Source organism: Trypanosoma brucei, chromosome 4 (genome assembly GCF_000002445.2).
Source record: "Trypanosoma brucei brucei TREU927 chromosome 4, complete sequence".
NCBI lineage: Eukaryota > Euglenozoa > Kinetoplastea > Trypanosomatida > Trypanosomatidae > Trypanosoma > Trypanosoma brucei.
In genome coordinates this window covers 1003747-1028620 of record NC_007277.1, presented here as the reverse complement: position 1 = coordinate 1028620, position 24874 = coordinate 1003747, and the positions used below count along the sequence as shown (strand labels likewise).

At 49.4% G+C, this 24874-nt stretch overlaps 6 protein-coding genes across 6 annotated transcripts, besides 3 other annotated features; all 6 read left to right on the top strand.

Annotated features, from left to right (window-relative positions):
- Positions 1-11294: part of a sequence feature (sequence corresponds to BAC RPCI93-1D20) that runs on past the window's edge.
- Positions 318-1514, top strand: Tb927.4.3900 (hypothetical protein, conserved; the record flags this gene model as incomplete). The annotated part of the gene is made up of 1 exon (XM_839447.1): positions 318-1514. One exon carries the CDS (start codon positions 318-320, stop codon positions 1512-1514), a length of 1197 nt encoding a protein of 398 aa, XP_844540.1.
- On the top strand, positions 2294-5575 carry Tb927.4.3890 (ATP-dependent RNA helicase, putative; the record flags this gene model as incomplete). The annotated part of the gene is made up of 1 exon (XM_839446.1): positions 2294-5575. One exon carries the CDS (start codon positions 2294-2296, stop codon positions 5573-5575), a length of 3282 nt encoding a protein of 1093 aa, XP_844539.1.
- Positions 7328-11032, top strand: Tb927.4.3880 (receptor-type adenylate cyclase GRESAG 4, putative; the record flags this gene model as incomplete). The annotated part of the gene is made up of 1 exon (XM_839445.1): positions 7328-11032. The coding sequence occupies one exon, from the start codon at positions 7328-7330 to the stop codon at positions 11030-11032; it is 3705 nt and encodes a 1234-aa protein (XP_844538.1).
- Positions 11295-24874: part of a sequence feature (sequence corresponds to BAC RPCI93-30O21) that runs on past the window's edge.
- On the top strand, positions 12495-16193 carry Tb927.4.3870 (receptor-type adenylate cyclase GRESAG 4, putative; the record flags this gene model as incomplete). The annotated part of the gene is made up of 1 exon (XM_839444.1): positions 12495-16193. One exon carries the CDS (start codon positions 12495-12497, stop codon positions 16191-16193), a length of 3699 nt encoding a protein of 1232 aa, XP_844537.1.
- On the top strand, positions 17656-21354 carry Tb927.4.3860 (receptor-type adenylate cyclase GRESAG 4, putative; the record flags this gene model as incomplete). The annotated part of the gene is made up of 1 exon (XM_839443.1): positions 17656-21354. The coding sequence occupies one exon, from the start codon at positions 17656-17658 to the stop codon at positions 21352-21354; it is 3699 nt and encodes a 1232-aa protein (XP_844536.1).
- Positions 22269-22462: a sequence feature (A-rich).
- Positions 22527-23888, top strand: Tb927.4.3850 (hypothetical protein, conserved; the record flags this gene model as incomplete). Its single annotated transcript, XM_839442.1, has 1 exon — positions 22527-23888. One exon carries the CDS (start codon positions 22527-22529, stop codon positions 23886-23888), a length of 1362 nt encoding a protein of 453 aa, XP_844535.1.

Sequence of the window (24874 nt, the reverse complement as noted above, 5' to 3'; positions counted from 1 at the left end):
TTCATTGTGTTGGTGCCAACGGTGGCTTCAATCACAATCGGTATCGGAGTTACCGCATTAAACTATGGGCACTTCTCTCTCAACTCCTCCTCCTCTATCACTCCTCTCACTGTTTTGTTAGATGTTCTGTTTGTTTGGTTTGGCCCTCTACACCGGAGGGAGCAGGCAGGCACACAGACTGTCTCCCTTATTTTTCGTGTCGGTCAAAACGGTTATCAACAGAACTCACACTTGTTCGTTCATTAACCTCCTCCCAGTCGCCAATATAACGCATGCCTCTACTCTTCAACAACTTCTTTACTATTGACTAGTTGGTAATGGCGAGTAACTCCTCGGCAGGAAAGGATGAATGGCTTGTTGGGCTTCAGCAGTTTATCAACACACGACTACGGACAATACCATTCGCTGCCGCCGCACGGGTACGGCCACAGGTGTCAGTGCCGCTGCCGCTACCGAACACACAGTACCTAATTGACGGTCTAATGTGGAGTGTGAGAGACTGCGCTGCGTGGGCGGCCGATGCGTGGCTATGCGCACAGAGTCATCTGCACGCCTGCACACAGCGCTATGCGAAACTGAATGAAACCCTGACATACAATGCGCAACAACGGCAGGGCGGGCGGGAGTCAAAGCAAGGCGAAGATAGCGCTGCCGAGAGGGAGAGGATGTACGACTGCCACGCGCTTATACAAGATATTTACATTGCGTTCTGTCTAGTTGATGCCTTCCTTCGCCACATGAGCGAGGTGTCCAAGAGTGTGAAGGAGTTGGTGGAAAAGGAACTGCCGCGGCTGGTGGCGGATCATATGCCCCTGTGGGAACCAGTCCATAACCACTACGCCGAGGAAGCTGTTGAAGACCACAGGCTGCTTTTTCTCGACTTGCTACGGTCGTGGACAGTGACAGGCTTGCTCCGCCCTGATACTCAGCGCCGCATAGAGGAGTACGTGCGCCACAAGCTCAAAACGGTGCGCGAAGCTATTGCCGATTCCAGCCGCCGTAGCAATGACGGTCAAGTCGCAGTTTCCAGCAGAAGGGAGAGGCAGATAAGGGCTATCAGTTCTGGGCTACGGGCGTTCCTATACAATACTGCGGAGCAAAAGCAGCAACAGCAGTTGTCGGTGCCGCTGCCATCAGAAGGTAAAAGTGGGGAACGAACGAATGCTGTGGACGCCGTCCGGCTTACAATGGCAAGCTTTGTCTCGGCGATTTTCCCGAGCTCACGCACCGAAGCGGGGCGATACCGTTGCGCTCATTGTGGTTTGGTCCTAAAGAACGCTAGCGCGAAGACATCACACTATCGCTACCACTTCTGCAGCAGGAGCTATAACACAGAGTTAAAAATTGTACGACTTCCGTTTCCGGCCTTGGAGGATTACATATCCCACGAGGTGGACTGTGGCGAGACCGGTAGCTTTGTGAGGGTAACTCACGACATGTTAGACGTCTTTCGATCACCGCAGAACCGAACTGTGAGGGTTCGCGAAAGAATATCACGTGAAAAGCCCAAATAACGGCATGCAAAAAGGGCTTAGGCGAGACGCTCTGTCGAGAGAAAGTCACAACGGGTAGAAGCGACCATTTCCGCGGGGTCGCCACGCTTCCGCTCCCCATAATTGCCGACGGCTTCCTCTCGTGCATTCAGTGTGCAAATTCATTTTCTGCCTGCTGTGTAGCACGTTTGGAAGCCGTAAGTTGCACTCACTGTGTTGACACTCACCACGAAACCCGCAAATCGTTGTGTCTGCTGTAACGGGTGTCTTTTGCGCTCTCCGTTTCGGTGGCTATCTTGCACGGAACGTACGCATGGTAAAGTATGTGTCGTTTAAACCGTTTCACCCGACAGCCACTCTTCTTTGTTGCGCGAGCCTCCTTTCCTTTCGCTATCTGTTGCGTTGTCACTCGTGTCGCCGTCTTTGTACGTGACTGTCGGGGAGGAAAAGTTAATACTAAAACGAAAAGGAAGGGCATACAAGTAAGATAAGAAGTATACATATAAGCATTCTTTGCATCACCGTTACAACTGATCTGTGAGATTAGTTTGTATCTCTTGGGAGAAAGTGGCGACCACGGCCTCTAAATAACCATAACCCAGTCGGCCGTTAGACAAAAGCCGACTTCTGTGCGCAGGTGCAAACGGACAAGCGTAAAGGGGAAATAATCACGCACCAAAAGGGAGGGTAGAAGCCGCGGTCTTCTGGAAGGAAGAAAAGAAGAGTGTGTGTTTAAGGACCGTTGTAGGGCATTTGTGTTGGAATAAGAAGAAAGCAGCACCTTTGAGTGGGGAGCTAATATGGGCAAGAAGACCAGGGATGGACCAAAGGGGGGGGTAGGCAATGCAATCAAGGAAATGAGTACTACCACAGTGACGACAACAACAACAACAACCAGTGGCGAGGGGAAATGGACTTCAAGTGAAGGAGGCAATCTTCTAACTTGGTTGTCGCAGGTTGCACCGCAGCAGCAAAAGCAAAATCAGCAGTCGCGCGGTGCCATTGATTATCTTAATAAGGCAAATGCACGGAAGAATGCAAAGCCATCGAAATCATCAGCAGGTCGGCCTCCCGCAGCGGAAACGACGTCCACGAAACCAGAAGTACCAAAACCCCGATCTCTCCAGCAGCCGCAACAACAAAAGGACCAAGACAACGCAGGAACAAATGCTGTGGAGAAGCTCGCGGCCCTTTTCCCTGAAAAGCAAGTGAAAGAAGCCCCTGCGCCGAATGCGAAGGTTGGGAACCCCATAGCCGCGCGAGTTGCTGCAGAAGGCCCCAAGAGGAACGAGAAAGAAAGACGGAATGAAACGGTGCGCGCACAGCGGCACCGCGGGGAGCGTGAGGTAAAGAAAGAGCGACTGCAGCGACGCCTCGAGATGATGAAGGAAGCGCAGAAGTTCCACGAGGAGGCGCTGCGCACTGATCCCGAGTACCAAAAGAGGTTCCAAACGTTTCAGGAACTCCAGGCAGCTCAACAAGTTGCGCATTCAACCTTCCTTGACCGATACGCCAAACAAGGGAGTTTGAATATCAACACTATTGTTAGCGAGCGTATTGACATTCCTGTTATTCTCAACCTTATTGATCAGCACGATGTTGTTTTCATATGCACCGATACAGGAAGTGGAAAGAGCACTTCGGTTCCAAAAGCGCTTCTTGAATTATCCAATGACACTCGTGTGGTGAGCACTCAGCCCCGTCGTACAGCCACAGTTTCCATAGCCACTCGAGTTGCCGAACTCCGCCGGGAAGCAGTTGGCGAGGACGTTGGATATTGGATTCGGGGAGATAAGTGTGGTGATGTGCAAACGCGGCTTTGGTACATGACAAGTTATACGCTTCTACTGCATCTGCTGAACACTCCACTCCGGCCGCCCTTCACGCACATCGTCCTTGATGAGTTTCACGAGCGGCAGCCGGACATTGAAGTGACAGTGGCATTGCTACGCTTGTGCCTCCTTCGACGTACCGCACAGTTTAAACTTATCTTGATGAGCGCGACACTTGACACGGAGGGCTGGGAAGCGTATTTTGCTGGGCTGAAGGTGGCAACGTACAAACAAAGTGAACCCAAGCATCTGATCCACGACTACTTTATGGAGGATGTGTGCACGCTTGTTGGAACAATGTATGACGAACCACCGAACATTGTGCAACGCGGAGTGGAATACCCACTGATGGAAAAGCACACTGCAATTGCGCAGGCACTTCTATTATACCTCAACACTTGCACCGATCCCCAGCACGCAATCCTTGTCTTCCTACCTGGCCGTGGTCAGGTTGAGCAAATGCATATGTGGCTCGAGTTGAACCTTCGCAAACCTGTGGACATCATCCCGTGGCATAGCGCTGTGGATCTCTCGGTGATTCAGGAAGCCATCAAACGCCGTGGGCACAATCGCCAGAAAATATACCTCGCAACGGATATTGCTGAGGTGTCCATTACCCTTCCCGATGTAGTCTTTGTTATTGACATGGTGTTGGTGAAGAGGCCAAAGGTTAACAAGGAGAACCCTGCGACCGTGTTGCACCCGCCACTCATGACACAGTGGGTATCCAAAGGGAACATTGCCCAACGCCGTGGTCGCATTGGCCGCGTTCAACAGGGGTTTTACTTCTGTTTGCTTTCCGCTGAAGCTGTCGCCGCCCTACCGGAGCATATGCATCCTCCTATTGAAAACTCACGCATTGATGAGCTTTCACTGCATTGCCTGCAGCTTGTGTCTAATCCTGTTGCAATATTTAGTATTTGTCACGGTCAGCCACTGCTAGAGACCATCGCCACCGCGATGGATACACTCTGCAACCTAGGCTGTATATTGCACCGTAAAGATCCATTGGCAGTTGGTGAGTGCATTTCTGAGATCCATACCAATAGCGAATGGAGCCCACTGGTTCTGGAGGAGGCGAAAAATGTTGTATTCGCCGATATCGATGAATACGAGTACACGTTTGTCGGTCGCCTACTCCAACTCATTCCTGTTTCTCCACTTCCCGGTATGCTTGTTCTCTACGGCTTCTTCACTGGGTTGGAGTCGCTAACGATTTTGGCAGCAGCCGTGACGAGTAGCCTCTCGCCCTTCGCACCTAACCAACCTGAGAAGAAGCGACGGTGGCGACATGACGTGGCTGGAGCAATGGAAGAAACGGAGAACTCTATGCGCGAAATGTGCTGCGGTATGCGAAGCGATATTTTGGCTGTGATGAAGGCCGTTCTATTGTTTCGTGTACAGTTTGCCAAAAGTGGAGAAGATGTCACCGCAGCGAAGATGTGGTGCGCACAACATCATCTAAGCTACGACAAGCTGAGGAGCATCTTGGATCTTGAACAACACATCAAGTACGAATTGGCCAATTTCATTCCTGTCCGCGACGTCCCTGATGCAACCGTACTCCTCAATCAATTGGAGAAAGCGGCCGCTGTTATGCTCGTTATGACAAATGTTGCGTTCGTTTCTCAAGCACTGGAGGTTGTTTCGGAAGGCAACACCTACCAAAAGACCAAGGAAACAGCGGTGGGAATCTTCATGGATGTTGTTGCCGTCCCAGATATTCACTCACCGAGTTGTCTCCGCTGGCAGGAGGGTGAAATTATTGTACCTGTGCAACTCTCTTTGATGGGTAACAAGATGCTGGCCAGCTTCTCCACCGCAATTTCTTCGCATAAGCAGTTCTGGCTCTCGCTTCTCCTCCTAACACATAAAGTCATGTATGCTGTTTTCGCCGATGATGAGGGAGAATTTTATGTCTTTTCCGTCAAATACTACAGTACGGAGCGGTACTTGGAGACAGATGCAGCCACGGGGAGCGCCATTCTTCAGTTCCGTCAGATGCTGAGCAGCGTTGGTCAGGCGCTGAGGCTCCTACGGGACTACCAACATTTGTATGATGATGAGTTTGCGGATGTACTTAACGACCATGGGCTTAAACCCCTTCGTGACATGCAGTGCGAAGTCGTTACCGCAATGGCGGCATTCTTCAATAACACAGAAAACATAACAGTGGACGAAGTGGAACATGAAGAAGATGATCTCGACGAGGTTTCAATGATTAGTCTAGCCCTACCAAAGCGTGGCTGAGGCAAATTAGCACTGAAGCGTACGCAGCGGTGGGAGGGAGAGCTGTACGGCTGCAAACTGGCGCTGTGAGTTTCACTAACATCCAGCGAAAAATGATGCTTGATGCTGGTCGGTACGAAGGCTAGTGAGGGAAAGAGAGCGTGGTGGGCACGCGTGTGTGCGCTGTCCTTCATTGTGCGTACGCACCTTAATTTTCTTTTTGTTTCATGGGAGGAGGTTGCTTCGGAAATTTGGCCTTTTTCCCCGTAGTTGCAGCGGCACAAATTGGTGAGCTCTCGACCACACATATGCTCTTTAAAGTCACAGACTCATGGGAAAAGGGAAGCTGAGGCGAGGGGTGAGTCAAAAAAAAAGAAAATTCACCCCATCGTGCAGGAAGTGTGATGCTGAGAACGGAGGACGATGATAAGTCGTTGAGAGTTTAACTGAGGCCCTCTGTTAACCCTACACAAAATTTCAAACCCCCTCCACTCCTACACTTTTTAGTTAGGGCTTTAACGAAAGAAAGAGGAGAAATGGCCCAGTAGCATCAGTCCGAAGACCAACTCAGTTCGAAGGTGGAGCACCTGCCGCCGCAGTTTCCCGGGTTGGTTCTAGGTAAGGAAGGAATCTTACTGCTGATACGGTGCAGTAGTGATACACTGGCAAAGAAGGAAAAGGAAAGTATAAAGGGAAATTGTTTCCCTCTGTATTTTTAGACGCCTCTAGCAGCAACGGTACGAGGAGTTAGAGAAAAAGAAAGCGGGGAACCCGTGTAGTAGGTAGGCTAGCCGCAGGAAAGGTACAAAATATGTCAATCAGAACCGATATCTGTGTTTCCACGCCGCCATACAGAGCGATACACACTATTTTGAGACCAGGTCATGCTTCTGCAAGTGACTTCCTTTTCCCCAAACGGTTCGCAGGCGAGCTGCGTACGAAAACTCACGTGACTAACAGCGCAGCATCATAAACGGTGTCCCTGATTATTTTTTTTTCACGTGAAGATGGTTCATACTTCTGATACACCGGAAAAAGGAATGGTGAGAAACATGGAGCGGAGTTAAGACAAGTGCAGCAGGGCAAATGGGAGTAAGAGTCCCCCGCCACACGACACGGGCTACGACCTTACGTGCATGAACGGGCAAATATATGTGTCGTCTTCCATGCGCCGCCACCAAAAGGCAGCAGTCGAACAAAGATACCATCAGCAACTCCTTATTTCCCCTCTCGCCCTTCAGAGCATTGGGCTCTGCTCAGCAGCATGTTGACATTTCGAGTACCCGTTTATAAATTATCTGTATCAGGTGGAATTCAACGCTGACGTTATTCGCTAAGAGCAGCGGGATCCGCAGCTTTTCACGCACACGGACGCCCATGTTCCCTTTCACATGGGCAAAAGAATGTAGAAAAGCACGAAAACAACGGCAACAAAACGAGGTGAAAAGTAAGATTGCAACTAAAATTCACAAAAGAAAACATAAATAAGATTTGAATCGTTCTCAAATATAAAAAATGCGAATACCAATGGAAGTAATGACATGCAGCGGCTCGGTGAAGGAAACGTCATCCAGATGAAAACAGAAAAAAGATACAACTATGTGACTTAATACCGGTGCAGCACTATCATATCTAACATTAACACTTATTTTATCCCACCAAATTTCTTTGCACTGCACCCACCTCCCACACAACTTTTGTAGACAACAAGCACGCGTACACATACGGCCACTCACCTAAAGCAAGCCATTCATTGCTTCCTTCACGTATTCAATGATTTACCACAGTGAAACTGATGGTCCTCACACGCCTGCTGCGAGCAAATCCGCGGGCTCCGCTGTGTGGCACTGTCGCCTTTCCACCGTTATGGCACTGTTACTGTTCTCAAATGTTCTTCCAGCGCACTCAGAGGGAAACATAAAGGTGAAGGTTTACTCTTTTCTCTCCCTACAAAGGTTGCCTCTGAGGCTAACTGAAGCAATAAATGCCGGCCTCAATGCGTCATTTGCCGCTCGCCAGTGGACTGTGGCACCCAATGTAACGGTGCAGGTTGTGCCGCCTCCCCCTAACAACGTTTCATTTATGGAAACACTGCATGATACCATAAACCAAAATAAAGGTAAGTTTATTATAATTATCGGGCCAATGGGCGATGTTGAAACATTACACGCACTTCCATTGCTGGAGCGGGAAGATCTGGTTGCCTTCGCTCCTATAACCGGTTCCGACTCTGTACGTGGATGGAATCCCAACATATATTTTATCCGCGCTTCACCCACTGCCGAGCTTATTGCATTGGTCCGGTATGCTGTCAGCCAACTGCGCCTGCTTCGGATTGGATTTATGTATCTTCAGGACATTTCGTTTGGTGACAGAGAGCATGAACATGCAGTAGAGCTGTTCTCTCATATGGGTCGTGAGCTGTGCGGTGTGTTTACTGTAAAAAGCTCAATGGAAGCTTTTGCTGACGACAGAGCCTTCGAAGCGGCGTGGGAAGCGTTTGCGAAGACGCGGCCTCAGGGCGTAATTTTATTTGCACCACCAGCAGCAAGAGACACTGTTAAATTTATTACCAAGATGGTAGCTGACAAACGTACACGCGACGCTTACGTACTGGCTCCCTCGGCACTAGAGTTCGTAGTTGAAGTGACGTGGCGCTTTGCACTAGCGGCGGCTGGTAAACAATTGAAGCCGGGACAGGTAATATTGACTGGAACAAATCCACTAGCAGCAGACATACGATACCAAGCAATCAGGCGCTTTCAGGATCACATGAGGTCGTACCTGAGCGCTAATCCTGGAGTGACTGTTTTCAATGGCACGGATAACTTCCACCACGACGACGTGGATGGGGAGCTTATGGTGTATGGGTGGATTGCGGGAGAAGTGCTGTCCCAGGCGCTAAGTAGTCGGGAGTGGCTAACAAGCAGGAAGGCATTCATGGAGTCACTGTATAACCAGCGCCGTTATGTTATTGACGACCTTGTGATTGGTGATTTTGGTGGAGACTGCAAAGGTGGGGCCGGTGAGCGAGGAGCAGCATGCAACTGTAATCAGGGAGGAAGTGTGGTATACGTAAAGCAGTTTGCAGAAAATTACAAACTTCTACCAGCAAAGAACCCGGTGAAAGTAATACAACATGGAATGTGCGATGCCGATGGCATCATCCTTTATGCACCACTTAACGGATTATTTATCCTCAGCAATGAATCTCATCGAAAAAAAAAAATCAATCGCGAAATTCATAAATCAGCATCAGCTACCAATCGCAACGCCGATATGACACAATTTCACCGACTTTTCTTTCATTCAATGGCATCATCCTCAGCGGAAAGTGCCAGAACATTGCAGCATCAGCTTGACACAAGGAGTGTGACGGCTGTGTTTGGTGTCGTTGATGATGCGATGCTGTCCATTGCCGAAGTTGCCTTCGTTGACCCCGTAATGCTTACACCACGCCTGCATCATCGTGGCAAAAACGTGATTCAACTTTCACCCACACTCGAGCAGCAGTTGTTTGTTGTTGTGGGTTACGTGACAAACACAAGTGCCAGCGCCCCTATGTCTGCCATCGTACGTGGAGCTGATGCCACCATCATTGAGGTCGCACTGCGGAAGATTGTTTGGATGCACGGCGGAACACTGCAAACGGTAGCTGTGCTGGATGACAATGCCACCCTTGTTGGGCGCCTGCCAAACCGTGGGAATGCGTTTGTTATTGGTCTTGCCCCCGGTGACCCTTCCTTGCTCGCAGCGCACCTGGATCGCAACCCAGATGTGCGTGTGCTCATCCCATTCTTCGACGTTGCCCTGATGTATGATGAGCTGGTCAGCGCATTCAATGGTAACCCGAACGCTGAGCGTGTGCAGTTCGCGACAAGTTTACCTCACTGGGCAGACGCCAATACGTCATCAGAGATCGTAAGAGAATTTCATACCGCATTGCCAGACTCATCAGCATGGAAGCCGCTGCCGTTGCTGGGGTACGCTGCTGCACGGTTTGCTCAAGCCGTCCTCCCACGCATGGAGTATGTGACACCCAAAACGCTGCTTGACACCATCTACATGCAATCTATCATTACCGCGGATGAAATGCGGTACGGTCCTTTTGAAGAGGAAGAGGAGAAGGAGTGCTTCACAGCCAATGACCCAGTCCCTGAACAAGGAGAGGTGTGTGTCGTGAACTATGGCGCAACGCGTATTTCCATGTGGTCACTGGCACGTGCATTAAATGCCTCCGTACCGCCATTAACCTCGCCCGTCACGCCATTGATACGCTACGCTGATCCTAACGCCATTAAGTTGTCGTCCGCACAACTTGCCGGAGTTATTGTTGGTTCCCTCGTCGCCTTGGCTTTGTTTGCTGCGCCTCTGGTGGTGGTGCTCTATGTTCTGCGCCGTGGTGCGCGTGACAATGACAGTGCTCCCAAGGAGCCGGTGGAGCCCGTAACGCTAATCTTTACTGACATAGAGAGCAGCACAGCGCAGTGGGCAGCACACCCTGAGCTGATGCCTGATGCCGTGTCAACACACCACCGTCTTATCCGCTCACTCATCGTACAGTACGGATGCTATGAGGTAAAGACTGTCGGGGACTCGTTTATGATTGCTTGTAAAAAACCTTTTGCTGCTGCACAGCTTGCGTCCGACTTACAGCGGTGCTTCCTGCGCCATGAGTGGGGCACCACAGCATTCGACGATTCGTATCGTGAGTTTGAGAGGCAGCGTGCAGATGACGATAACGAATACAAGGCACCGTCCGCACGGTTGGATCCTGAGGTTTATCGCCAACTGTGGAATGGGTTGCGCGTGCGTGTCGGGGTCCACACTGGTCTTTGCGATATCCGTCATGACGAAGTGACAAAAGGCTACGATTACTACGGGCGAACATCAAACATGGCAGCGCGAACAGAAAGTGTGGCTAATGGTGGTCAGGTGCTGCTGACGCGCGCGGCATATCTTTCGCTAAGCAATTCAGAGCGTGGGCAACTTGACGTGACAGCTCTTGGATCCATGTCGTTGCGTGGCGTCCCTGAGCCTGTTGAAATGTACCAACTAAACGCTGTAGTCGGACGGTCCTTCGCAGCACTGAGGTTGGACCACGAAGCTGGCGAGGACGGGGATCTGTCAAGCACTTCCTTCAGCGATACGGGATCCTTACGTGGATCAATCAACGCGTCGGCACAGAAATTCTCGATATCGATTAAAGCAGTTTTTGGTGCGTTCGCTCCTGCACACCAACAGCAGCTATTGATGCCTTTATGCGAGCGCTGGCAGGTGAGCCTCCCGCCGTCATCGAAAGCCACGTGGAATGAGGAATATTGCGAAGGAGTTATACGGCGTATTGCAGTGAAAGTGGGTCGAGTTGCGGATCACTGTGCAGCAAGTGGCAGTGAGCACTCTGTCAGCACACTCGGGAGTGCGTCACTCATTATAATTTCTAATCATGGATTGGAGCGTGAACTTCACGGGAATTAATTGTTTTCGCTTTAACTGTGGAAAGCTTGTGTTACCCTATGTGTTGGTGGTGTATGTTGCAAAGGTTCGTAATTTTTCCTTTTCCCATTTACGTTTACCGCACATGTTAACGTTGTTATATGTTTTTGTTTCGGCCCCCTTGCAAATATGTTAATCATGTCTTGTAGATCCTTTTTTGGTTTATCCCCTGCCTCACTAAACACATGTTATGGTCTACTCTTCATAACTGTCTGTAGTGTGGATGTTGTGGTCCCGGCATTTAATTACTGTGCACGCACCTCCTGCCGACTCACAACTCTGTTCAAAAACATCTTTTAATGTGGCAGTGCCTGTTTTATTATGTCAATATTACAACCGCTACCCTATCACCATTTTTACCAACTGCTCGGTTCGATGTTTTCTCCCCTTATTGTTATATTGGTTTATGTGTACACATCTCTCCCCTTTCTCTACTGTGTCGAATGCAAATGCTATTGTGCCTTTTCCGTGGCTAACTGTTGCATCCATACCATTATTCTGAAGCAACGCAACCAATATGAGGAAAATCCTTGTACGCCCCTCACGTGTGCGCAACAGCACCGCTTGGTTTGTATCTTCGTATTTCATCATTTGTATTTGTTTGCGTTTTCAGTCATTCCCTCCCCCTATGTGTGATGTTGCTTACTACGATCCCGCATATGTCAACACCTCATACTTTTCTTCCATTTGCCTTCAGTATGCCAGGTACGAAAATGGTAAGGTTGGCCTCCAAACGATGACCCAGTCCTGCGTGTCGATGCCGTGTGGTAATGGCTCGTACCCACATTTTGTGTTCTTCGTGCACGATATGGATTGAGTGAATGTTGTATGCGATGTAATTTGGATACTACCGTTTTTGCAATCGCATGGCTGAACAACGCAATACTTGTGACCTATGACTGAATGCGATTCTGTCCTATTTCGCCGCGTGTGGCTTCCGATTCGGGTGTCGCCGTTGCTCCATCTTATCATTTACTGCGTGGAAGGAATTACGCGTGTATCGGCAGCACCCAAGTATATAATCCCCCGGCTGGCAGCGGCGTGCCATTTTTCGTGACAGATCTTGATCACGTGACTGCCTTTAGTGATTTCCGAGGGAGCTGTTCCGAATTCGTTGCTGCCCTGTCGAGTTTATTCGAGTTGCGCCAATGTAATGAAAGCCAGCTTTACACCCACTTGTGTCGTGCCGTAGCAGTCTGTGCTGGCCTAACACCACAATCTGTTGCAGCTGTTACTGTTTTTCGTCACGCTGCTACCTATAACAGTGTGAATCGCAAATCTTCTCTTTGATGCTGTTGTGGAAGGTTGTGTCCGCCATTTATAATCCCACCAAATTTCTTTGCACTGCACCCACCTCCCACACAACTTTTGTAGACAACAAGCACGCGTACACATACGGCCACTCACCTAAAGCAAGCCATTCATTGCTTCCTTCACGTATTCAATGATTTACCACAGTGAAACTGATGGTCCTCACACGCCTGCTGCGAGCAAATCCGCGGGCTCCGCTGTGTGGCACTGTCGCCTTTCCACCGTTATGGCACTGTTACTGTTCTCAAATGTTCTTCCAGCGCACTCAGAGGGAAACATAAAGGTGAAGGTTTACTCTTTCATTTATAGTCCCTACTTCGAGTACAGACAAGTTGAAGCAATAAATGCCGGCCTCAATGCGTCATTTGCCGCTCGCCAGTGGACTGTGGCACCCAATGTAACGGTGCAGGTTGTGCCGCCTCCCCCTAACAACGTTGAAGTAGTTGATGCCTTACAACGTGTTGCTACTACAGAAAAGGGTTTATTTGTTGTGTTTGGACCACTGACCGATATTGAAACATTACACGCACTTCCATTGCTGAAGCGGGAAGATCTGGTTGCCTTCGCTCCATCTACAGGGTCGAGTATTGTGCGTGGATGGAATCCCAACATATATTTTATCCGCGCTTCACCCACTGCCGAGCTTATTGCATTGGTCCGGTATGCTGTCAGCCAACTGCGCCTGCTTCGGATTGGATTTATGTATCTTCGGGACATTTCGTTTGGTGATAGTGAGTATAAGCATGCAGTAGAGCTGTTCTCTCATATGGGTCGTGAGCTGTGCGGCGTGTTTACTGTAAAAAGCTCAATGGAAGCTTTTGCTGACGACAGAGCCTTCGAAGCGGCGTGGGAAGCGTTTGCGAAGACGCGGCCTCAGGGCGTAATCGCTGTTGCACCACCAATCAACGACACAATGAGGTTTCTGAATAAAATAGTGGCTGACAAACGTACACGCGACGCTTACGTACTGGCTCATTCAACACTCGAGTTTTCTATCGTAGGAGCGTGGCGCGAGGCATTGGAAGCTGCAGGGGCGCCTTTGAAGTTTGGACAGGTAATATTGACTGGAACAAATCCACTAGCAAAAAACACACTCTACCGAGCAATCAGGCGCTTTCAGGATCACATGAGGTCGTACCTGAGCGCTAATCCTGGAGTGACTGTTTTCAATGGCACGGATAACTTCGACCACGACGACGTGGATGGGAGGCTTATGGTGTATGGGTGGATTGCGGGAGAAGTGCTGTCCCAGGCGCTAAGTAGTCGGGAGTGGCTAACAAGCAGGAAGGCATTCATGGAGTCACTGTATAACCAGCGCCGTTATGTTATTGACGACCTTGTGATTGGTGATTTTGGTGGAGACTGCAAAGGTGGGGCGGCTAAACAGGGAGCAGCATGCAACTGTAATCAGGGAGGAAGTCTGGTACTAATGAATGTTATTGGTAGTGGCTATAGATTATTTCCAGTCAACGGCGGAGTAACAATTTTTGATTCCAAAAAGTGTTACATAAACAAACCGAGAATCCCATCACCGATGAGTATCCTGTCCTTAACTTTGTTTGATACGGCGCTACCTGTGGATACATATGCGTCGATGTCCGAGGCGCTGTACGCTTCCACCAGGGGAAGAGAATCAGCCCTTTCACGGCGACTGTTCTTTCATTCAATGGCATCATCCTCAGCGGAAAGTGCCAGAACATTGCAGCATCAGCTTGACACAAGGAGTGTGACGGCTGTGTTTGGTGTCGTTGACGATGCGATGCTGTCCATTGCCGAAGTTGCCTTCGTTGACCCCGTAATGCTTACACCACGCCTGCATCATCATGGCAAAAACGTGATTCAACTTTCACCCACACTCGAGCAGCAGTTGTTTGTTGTTGTGGGTTACGTGACAAACACAAGTGCCAGCGCCCCTATGTCTGCCATCGTACGTGGAGCTGATGCCACCATCATTGAGGTCGCACTGCGGAAGATTGTTTGGATGCACGGCGGAACACTGCAAACGGTAGCTGTGCTGGATGACAATGCCACCCTTGTTGGGCGCCTGCCAAACCGTGGGAATGCGTTTGTTATTGGTCTTGCCCCCGGTGATCCTTCCTTGCTCGCAGCGCACCTGGATCGCAACCCAGATGTGCGTGTGCTCATCCCATTCCTCGACGTTGCCCTGATGTATGATGAGCTGGTCAGCGCATTCAATGGTAACCCGAACGCTGAGCGTGTGCAGTTCGCGACAAGTTTACCTCACTGGGCAGACGCCAATACGTCATCAGAGATCGTAAGAGAATTTCATACCGCATTGCCAGACTCATCAGCATGGAAGCCGCTGCCGTTGCTGGGGTACGCTGCTGCACGGTTTGCTCAAGCCGTCCTCCCACGCATGGAGTATGTGACACCCAAAACGCTGCTTGACACCATCTACATGCAATCTATCATTACCGCGGATGAAATGCGGTACGGTCCTTTTGAAGAGGAAGAGGAGAAGGAGTGCTTCACAGCCAATGACCCAGTCCCTGAACAAGGAGAGGTGTGTGTCGTGAACTATGGCGCAACGCGTATTTCCATGTGGTCACTGGCACGTGCATTAAATGCCTCCGTACCGCCATTAACCTCGCCCGTCACGCCATTGATACGCTACGCTGATCCTAACGCCATTAAGTTGTCGTCCGCACAACTTGCCGGAGTTATTGTTGGTTCCCTCGTCGCCTTGGCTTTGTTTGCTGCGCCTCTGGTGGTGGTGCTCTATGTTCTGCGCCGTGGTGCGCGTGACAATGACAGTGCTCCCAAGGAGCCGGTGGAGCCCGTAACGCTAATCTTTACTGACATAGAGAGCAGCACAGCGCAGTGGGCAGCACACCCTGAGCTGATGCCTGATGCCGTGTCAACACACCACCGTCTTATCCGCTCACTCATCGTACAGTACGGATGCTATGAGGTAAAGACTGTTGGGGACTCGTTTATGATTGCTTGTAAAAAACCTTTTGCTGCTGCACAGCTTGCGTCCGACTTACAGCGGTGCTTCCTGCGCCATGAGTGGGGCACCACAGCATTCGACGATTCGTATCGTGAGTTTGAGAGGCAGCGTGCAGATGACGATAACGAATACAAGGCACCGTCCGCACGGTTGGATCCTGAGGTTTATCGCCAACTGTGGAATGGGTTGCGCGTGCGTGTCGGGGTCCACACTGGTCTTTGCGATATCCGTCATGACGAAGTGACAAAAGGCTACGATTACTACGGGCGAACATCAAACATGGCAGCGCGAACAGAAAGTGTGGCTAATGGTGGTCAGGTGCTGCTGACGCGCGCGGCATATCTTTCGCTAAGCAATTCAGAGCGTGGGCAACTTGACGTGACAGCTCTTGGATCCATGTCGTTGCGTGGCGTCCCTGAGCCTGTTGAAATGTACCAACTAAACGCTGTAGTCGGACGGTCCTTCGCAGCACTGAGGTTGGACCACGAATCTGGCGAGGACGGGGATCTGTCAAGCACTTCCTTCAGCGATACGGGATCCTTACGCGGCGTATTAAGTGGAACTTCGCAGATGATTGATAGCTGTTTGCACGCTGTTTTCGGTACAGTCCCTCTATCCCAAAGACAGAAACTATTGATGCCTTTATGCGAGCGCTGGCAGGTGAGCCTCCCGCCGTCATCGAAAGCCACGTGGAATGAGGAATATTGCGAAGGAGTTATACGGCGTATTGCAGTGAAAGTGGGTCGAGTTGCGGATCACTGTGCAGCAAGTGGCAGTGAGCACTCTGTCAGCACACTCGGGAGTGCGTCACTCATTATAATTTCCAATCATGGATTGGAGCGTGAGCTTCACGGGAATTAATTGTTTTCGCTTTAACTGTGGAAAGCTTGTGTTACCCTATGTGTTGGTGGTGTATGTTGCAAAGGTTCGTAATTTTTCCTTTTCCCATTTACGTTTACCACACATGTTAACGTTGTTATATGTTTTTGTTTCGGCCCCCTTGCAAATATGTTAATCATGTCTTGTAGATCCTTTTTTGGTTTATCCCCTGCCTCACTAAACACATGTTATGGTCTACTCTTCATAACTGTCTGTAGTGTGGATGTTGTGGTCCCGGCATTTAATTACTGTGCACGCACCTCCTGCCGACTCACAACTCTGTTCAAAAACATCTTTTAATGTGGCAGTGCCTGTTTTATTATGTCAATATTACAACCGCTACCCTATCACCATTTTTACCAACTGCTCGGTTCGATGTTTTCTCCCCTTATTGTTATATTGGTTTATGTGTACACATCTCTCCCCTTTCTCTACTGTGTCGAATGCAAATGCTATTGTGCCTTTTCCGTGGCTAACTGTTGCATCCATACCATTATTCTGAAGCAACGCAACCAATATGAGGAAAATCCTTGTACGCCCCTCACGTGTGCGCAACAGCACCGCTTGGTTTGTATCTTCGTATTTCATCATTTGTATTTGTTTGCGTTTTCAGTCATTCCCTCCCCCTATGTGTGATGTTGCTTACTACGATCCCGCATATGTCAACACCTCATACTTTTCTTCCATTTGCCTTCAGTATGCCAGGTACGAAAATGGTAAGGTTGGCCTCCAAACGATGACCCAGTCCTGCGTGTCGATGCCGTGTGGTAATGGCTCGTACCCACATTTTGTGTTCTTCGTGCACGATATGGATTGAGTGAATGTTGTATGCGATGTAATTTGGATACTACCGTTTTTGCAATCGCATGGCTGAACAACGCAATACTTGTGACCTATGACTGAATGCGATTCTGTCCTATTTCGCCGCGTGTGGCTTCCGATTCGGGTGTCGCCGTTGCTCCATCTTATCATTTACTGCGTGGAAGGAATTACGCGTGTATCGGCAGCACCCAAGTATATAATCCCCCGGCTGGCAGCGGCGTGCCATTTTTCGTGACAGATCTTGATCACGTGACTGCCTTTAGTGATTTCCGAGGGAGCTGTTCCGAATTCGTTGCTGCCCTGTCGAGTTTATTCGAGTTGCGCCAATGTAATGAAAGCCAGCTTTACACCCACTTGTGTCGTGCTGTAGCAGTCTGTGCTGGCCTAACACCACAATCTGTTGCAGCTGTTACTGTTTTTCGTCACGCTGCTACCTATAACAGTGTGAATCGCAAATCTTCTCTTTGATGCTGTTGTGGAAGGTTGTGTCCGCCATTTATAATCCCACCAAATTTCTTTGCACTGCACCCACCTCCCACACAACTTTTGTAGACAACAAGCACGCGTACACATACGGCCACTCACCTAAAGCAAGCCATTCATTGCTTCCTTCACGTATTCAATGATTTACCACAGTGAAACTGATGGTCCTCACACGCCTGCTGCGAGCAAATCCGCGGGCTACGCTGTGTGGCACTGTCGCCTTTCCACCGTTATGGCACTGTTACTGTTCTCAAATGTTCTTCCAGCGCACTCAGAGGGAAACATAAAGGTGAAGGTTTACTCTTTCATTTATAGTCCCTACGTTGAGTACAGACTAGTCGAAGCAATAAATGCCGGCCTCAATGCGTCATTTGCCGCTCGCCAGTGGACTGTGGCACCCAATGTAACGGTGCAGGTTGTGCCGCCTCCCCCTAACAACGTTGAAGTAGTTGATGCCTTACAACGTGTTGCTACTACAGAAAAGGGTTTATTTGTTGTGTTTGGACCATTAAGTGACCGCCGTACGGTGTTATTACTTCCATTGCTGAAGCGGGAAGATCTGGTTGCCTTCGCTCCATCTACAGGGTCGAGTATTGTGCGTGGATGGAATCCCAACATATATTTTATCCGCGTGTCACCCACTGCCGAGCTTATTGCATTGGTGCGGCACGCCGTCAGCCAACTGCGCCTGCTTCGGATTGGATTTATGTATCTTCAGAACGCGTCCTTTGGTGATAGTGAGTATAAGCATGCAGTAGAGCTGTTCTCTCATATGGGTCGTGAGCTGTGCGGTGTGTTCACAAAGAATATCGACGACGAAGGTTTGTATGGCAGTCACAATTTCGATTTCTTATGGAACGATTTCGCTCTAACAGAACCTCAGGGCGTAATTTTATTTGCACCACCTGGAAAAGATTCAATACAGTTTATGAAAAAGATGGTAGCTGACAAACGTACACGCGACGCTTATGTACTGGCTCCTTCGGCACTCGAGTTTTCTATCGTAGGAGCGTGGCGCGAGGCATTGGAAGCTGCAGGGGCGCCTTTGAAATTTGGACAGGTAATATTGACTGGAACAAATCCACTAGCAGCAGACATACGATACCAAGCAATCAGGCGCTTTCAGGATCACATGAGGTCGTACCTGAGCGCTAATCCTGGAGTGACTGTTTTCAATGGCACGGATAACTTCGACCACGACGACGTGGATGGGAGGCTTATGGTGTATGGGTGGATTGCGGGAGAAGTGCTGTCCCAGGCGCTAAGTAGTCGGGAGTGGCTAACAAGCAGGAAGGCATTCATGGAGTCACTGTATAACCAGCGCCGTTATGTTATTGACGACCTTGTGATTGGTGATTTTGGTGGAGACTGCAAAGGTGGGGCCGGTGAGCGAGGAGCAGCATGCAACTGTAATCAGGGAGGAAGTGTGGTATACATAAACGTTATTGGTAGTAGCTATAGATTATTTCCAGTCAACGGCGGAGTAACAATTTTTGATTCCAAAAAGTGTTACATAAACAAACCGAGAATCCCATCACCGATGAGTATCCTGTCCTTAACTTTGTTTGATACGGCGCTACCTGTGGATACATATGCGTCGATGTCAGCGGCACTGCACTCACCGATCAGCGAAAAGGATTCAGTTCTTTCACGACAACTGTTCTTTCATTCAATGGCATCATCCTCAGCGGAAAGTGCCAGAACATTGCAGCATCAGCTTGACACAAGGAGTGTGACGGCTGTGTTTGGTGTCGTTGACGATGCGATGCTGTCCATTGCCGAAGTTGCCTTCGTTGACCCCGTAATGCTTACACCACGCCTGCATCATCGTGGCAAAAACGTGATTCAACTTTCACCCACACTCGAGCAGCAGTTGTTTGTTGTTGTGGGTTACGTGACAAACACAAGTGCCAGCGCCCCTATGTCTGCCATCGTACGTGGAGCTGATGCCACCATCATTGAGGTCGCACTGCGGAAGATTGTTTGGATGCACGGCGGAACACTGCAAACGGTAGCTGTGCTGGATGACAATGCCACCCTTGTTGGGCGCCTGCCAAACCGTGGGAATGCGTTTGTTATTGGTCTTGCCCCCGGTGACCCTTCCTTGCTCGCAGCGCACCTGGATCGCAACCCAGATGTGCGTGTGCTCATCCCATTCTTCGACGTTGCCCTGATGTATGATGAGCTGGTCAGCGCATTCAATGGTAACCCGAACGCTGAGCGTGTGCAGTTCGCGACAAGTTTACCTCACTGGGCAGACGCCAATACGTCATCAGAGATCGTAAGAGAATTTCATACCGCATTGCCAGACTCATCAGCATGGAAGCCGCTGCCGTTGCTGGGGTACGCTGCTGCACGGTTTGCTCAAGCCGTCCTCCCACGCATGGAGTATGTGACACCCAAAACGCTGCTTGACACCATCTACATGCAATCTATCATTACCGCGGATGAAATGCGGTACGGTCCTTTTGAAGAGGAAGAGGAGAAGGAGTGCTTCACAGCCAATGACCCAGTCCCTGAACAAGGAGAGGTGTGTGTCGTGAACTATGGCGCAACGCGTATTTCCATGTGGTCACTGGCACGTGCATTAAATGCCTCCGTACCGCCATTAACCTCGCCCGTCACGCCATTGATACGCTACGCTGATCCTAACGCCATTAAGTTGTCGTCCGCACAACTTGCCGGAGTTATTGTTGGTTCCCTCGTCGCCTTGGCTTTGTTTGCTGCGCCTCTGGTGGTGGTGCTCTATGTTCTGCGCCGTGGTGCGCGTGACAATGACAGTGCTCCCAAGGAGCCGGTGGAGCCCGTAACGCTAATCTTTACTGACATAGAGAGCAGCACAGCGCAGTGGGCAGCACACCCTGAGCTGATGCCTGATGCCGTGTCAACACACCACCGTCTTATCCGCTCACTCATCGTACAGTACGGATGCTATGAGGTAAAGACTGTTGGGGACTCGTTTATGATTGCTTGTAAAAAACCTTTTGCTGCTGCACAGCTTGCGTCCGACTTACAGCGGTGCTTCCTGTGCCATGAGTGGGGCACCACAGCATTCGACGATTCGTATCGTGAGTTTGAGAGGCAGCGTGCAGATGACGATAACGAATACAAGGCACCGTCCGCACGGTTGGATCCTGAGGTTTATCGCCAACTGTGGAATGGGTTGCGCGTGCGTGTCGGGGTCCACACTGGTCTTTGCGATATCCGTCATGACGAAGTGACAAAAGGCTACGATTACTACGGGCGAACATCAAACATGGCAGCGCGAACAGAAAGTGTGGCTAATGGTGGTCAGGTGCTGCTGACGCGCGCGGCATATCTTTCGCTAAGCAATTCAGAGCGTGGGCAACTTGACGTGACAGCTCTTGGATCCATGTCGTTGCGTGGCGTCCCTGAGCCTGTTGAAATGTACCAACTAAACGCTGTAGTCGGACGGTCCTTCGCAGCACTGAGGTTGGACCACGAGGTTGTCGAGGACGGGGATCTGTCAAGCACTTCCTTCAGCGATACGGGATCCTTACGTGGCGTATTAAGTGGAACTTCGCAGATGATTGATAGCTGTTTGCACGCTGTTTTCGGTACAGTCCCTCTATCCCAAAGACAGAAACTATTGATGCCTTTATGCGAGCGCTGGCAGGTGAGCCTCCCGCCGTCATCGAAAGCCACGTGGAATGAGGAATATTGCGAAGGAGTTATACGGCGTATTGCAGTGAAAGTGGGTCGAGTGGTCGATCACTGTGCAGCAGTTGGCAGTGAGCACTCTGTCAGTACACTTAGGAGTGCGTCACTCATTATAATTTCCAATCATGGATTGGAGCGTGAGCTTCACGGGAATTAATTGTTTTCGCTTTAACTGTGGAAAGCTTGTGTTACCCTATGTGTTGGTGGTGTATGTTGCAAAGGTTCGTAATTTTTCCTTTTCCCATTTACGTTTACCACACATGTTAACGTTGTTATATGTTTTTGTTTCGGCCCCCTTGCAAATATGTTAATCATGTCTTGTAGATCCTTTTTTGGTTTATCCCCTGCCTCACTAAACACATGTTATGGTCTACTCTTCATAACTGTCTGTAGTGTGGATGTTGTGGTCCCGGCATTTAATTACTGTGCACGCACCTCCTGCCGACTCACAACTCTGTTCAAAAACATCTTTTAATGTGGCAGTGCCTGTTTTATTATGTCAATATTACAACCGCTACCCTATCACCATTTTTACCAACTGCTCGGTTCGATGTTTTCTCCCCTTATTGTTATATTGGTTTATGTGTACACATCTCTCCCCTTTCTCTACTGTGTCGAATGCAAATGCTATTGTGCCTTTTCCGTGGCTAACTGTTGCATCCATACCATTATTCTGAAGCAACGCAACCAATATGAGGAAAATCCTTGTACGCCCCTCACGTGTGCGCAATAGCACCGCTTGGTTTGTATCTTCGTATTTCATCATTTGTATTTGTTTGCGTTTTCAGTCATTCCCTCCCCCTATGTGTGATGTTGCTTACTACGATCCCGCATATGTCAACACCTCATACTTTTCTTCCATTTGCCTTCAGTATGCCAGGTACGAAAATGGTAAGGTTGGCCTCCAACCTAATTTGTGGAGCTCTGTCGAATTTTTTTTCCTTTTTTGGAGAGGGTGTGAAATTTATCATGTTTTGCTCTGTTAATTGTTACATAAGAACTATTTATGTCTATGTGATTTTTAACTTTGTCGTTATGTTTGTGGGTGATGTTAAAGCTTTGGAGGAATGGTTTATTTTTGCAGGTTAATTTTTTTTTAATTTATCTTTCATTTTTTTTGTTTTTAGTGATATATTGCTTTATAATTGTTTTTGCTTGTTCAGTGTGCTTTTGAGTGATTTATCTTATTTTTCTGATTATTATTTTTCTTTTTCTTTATTATTATCTCTTATTTTTGCTTTACTTTTCTTCTCTTATCTGTCCTTAATAGGAAATATCTTCACCACCTGAGGTTACTTCAGCTTAGTAATCGTGAATTTGCTTGTTCTGATGCAAGAAGAAGCTATTTCCTCCGCGGCGACGGGTGTTGGCCATGTGATGGTAACTTTTTTTACTGACAGCTATGCGAAAGCAATGCCGGAAGAGTCCTATGCTGTGCCATTGAATGTGCTTCCAGAAGGGCTGAACGTGCTTGTTCAGAGCGTTCTTTCGGTTAATGATCAAGTGTTTGACTTCTTGTATAATGGTGAATATATCACAACTACGCTGCAGAAGTTTCTGAGCCGGCGAGGTGTCAGTACGGAGGAACTCGTTAACGTCGAATACACGCCCGCGTTGCAGGCAAAGGAAAGCTCGCATCTGCCACACGATGACTGGGTTAGCAGCGTACGTGTGCCATTCGTGGGGCATTCCGAACTATTGTTAACTGGGTCGTATGATCGGTGCATCCGGCTTTGGGATGCCGACGACTGTGTGGCGATTGGAGCGCATCATGACGAGTGCGTGAAAGAGGTCGTTGTCCACCCAATGAAACCAAGGAGTACAGCAACAAACACAACTCGTGATTCGGTGAAGAAACGAGCACGCTCCAGTCTTTTAGAAGACTTCTATTGCGTGAGTTGCAGCAAAGATGGACGAGCGGCGGCGTGGGTGTTCAACGCTACAGCATCGAAATTTCAACTTCTCAGCTCTGTGAAGGCCCACACGGATGCAATAGAGTCCATTGACATTTCCCCGGGGGCGGGAAAGTATGTGGCTACCGCCTCATGGGATTGTACGGTAAAGGTGTTCGAATGGTCACAAGTGGTGGACGGAGCCACAGAACCCTCGGCGAAGGAGCCACTTGTCTCATTCACAGATCACACGCGGCCGGCCCTTTCGTGCCGCTTCTCTGCGGCTAAGGGTGCTGCCCTCCTGTACTCCTCCGGTCTTGACGGTACACTTAAGTGCATGGACGTGGAGACTGCGGTGCTTCAGAAACAGTACATAGGGGACCACCCGGTGCAGGGGCTCGCCGTAAGGACTGTAGGAGGTGGTGGTGGTGGTGATTTGATCATCGCTGCATGTACAGACAACCGAGCGCGATTGTACGACACCCGCGTTGGTGAAAGCACGGGCAGCGTGAAAGTGTTTAGCGGGCACAAGCAGTGGTTATACGCGGCCTCGTGGCTGTGGCGCCCTGACGAAGGCGAAGTTAACGGAGGGAATTTTTTCGCCACCGCCAGCGAAGACAGCACTGTCCGACTGTGGGACCTCCGCTGTGGCACGAACGCATTGTTGACTCTTGATACGTCACATACGGATGGCGTACTCGATGTGACCTACTCAGGTAATGGGGAGATTGTGTCATGCGGTAAAGATAACAGCACAAAATCATTTCAGTGTTTCAAAGGGGACTCTCTTCTTAATTAATCGCAGCGTATGAGAAAGTAAATGTTTTTTTTATTTCCATGATATCCCATTTAATCAATAAAGAGTTTGCATTTCCTTCGAGTTGCTAATCGATTAGGGATTCGCGCACATTAAACACCTTTAACGTGAAGAGGGTACATAGTGATTCCGTAAAGCTTTGCTGTTAAGGCTTCTCCGTTCGATGGTTCACATACCCTCAATGGAAGTTTTTCTACCTTCTCCTTTGTGTTTCCTCGCTCACTGCGAAACCGTTAAGGTAGTTTAGAACTACCGTGCAGTACCGGAAGCAGACAACGCGCTGGAGAGCGAGTAACGGACAAAAATGGCTGGCTTCACTCTTTCCACAGTGCAATAGGAGAACGAAGTGGTGGTGCTTAGTGAGTCGGACACATTTGATTGGTTACTGGTGGGAAATGTCCGGGCCTCGCACACAACTTTTCTTGCTATCGATTTGGCTGATGTCGTGCGCTGTTAGTCTATCGAGCTTACGAGTGTACGATATTTCTCATGGTCCACCGCGTGCAGGCCGCACGATCTTCATAAATGTTTGTTGCGGCGGTGAAAGGCCGGTACGCTTATGGGGTAAAAATGTCCTGTGGGTGCCGTATAATACATTAAACCTTTGCAGCGGGCGTCATATGTTGTGGGAACGATCAGTAAAGAGAAAAGAGGTGACAGGTGGCTCTCTTGTACTTACAGGAGTGGAAGAAACCTTTACCACCTGTTGCGATTTCGGGAGGCATGTAGAATGGGTTAGATGAAAATGGGAAAGAATGCAGGCTGCTCTTCAGGTTCCCACAAATCTTTCCCGTGTGGAAACACTTCCCCCAATCCCCACTCTCCACGAGTTTCCCCACTTTACATTCTCCTTCTTTGATTCCTTTCCCCGTAATGCGCTCTTACTCTCCGTATTTACAAGCGAAGTAAGCTGTTATGTCCAAGCCGGATCGAAAGGTGAAGAACTCCAAAAAGGAGGTACCTGTGGC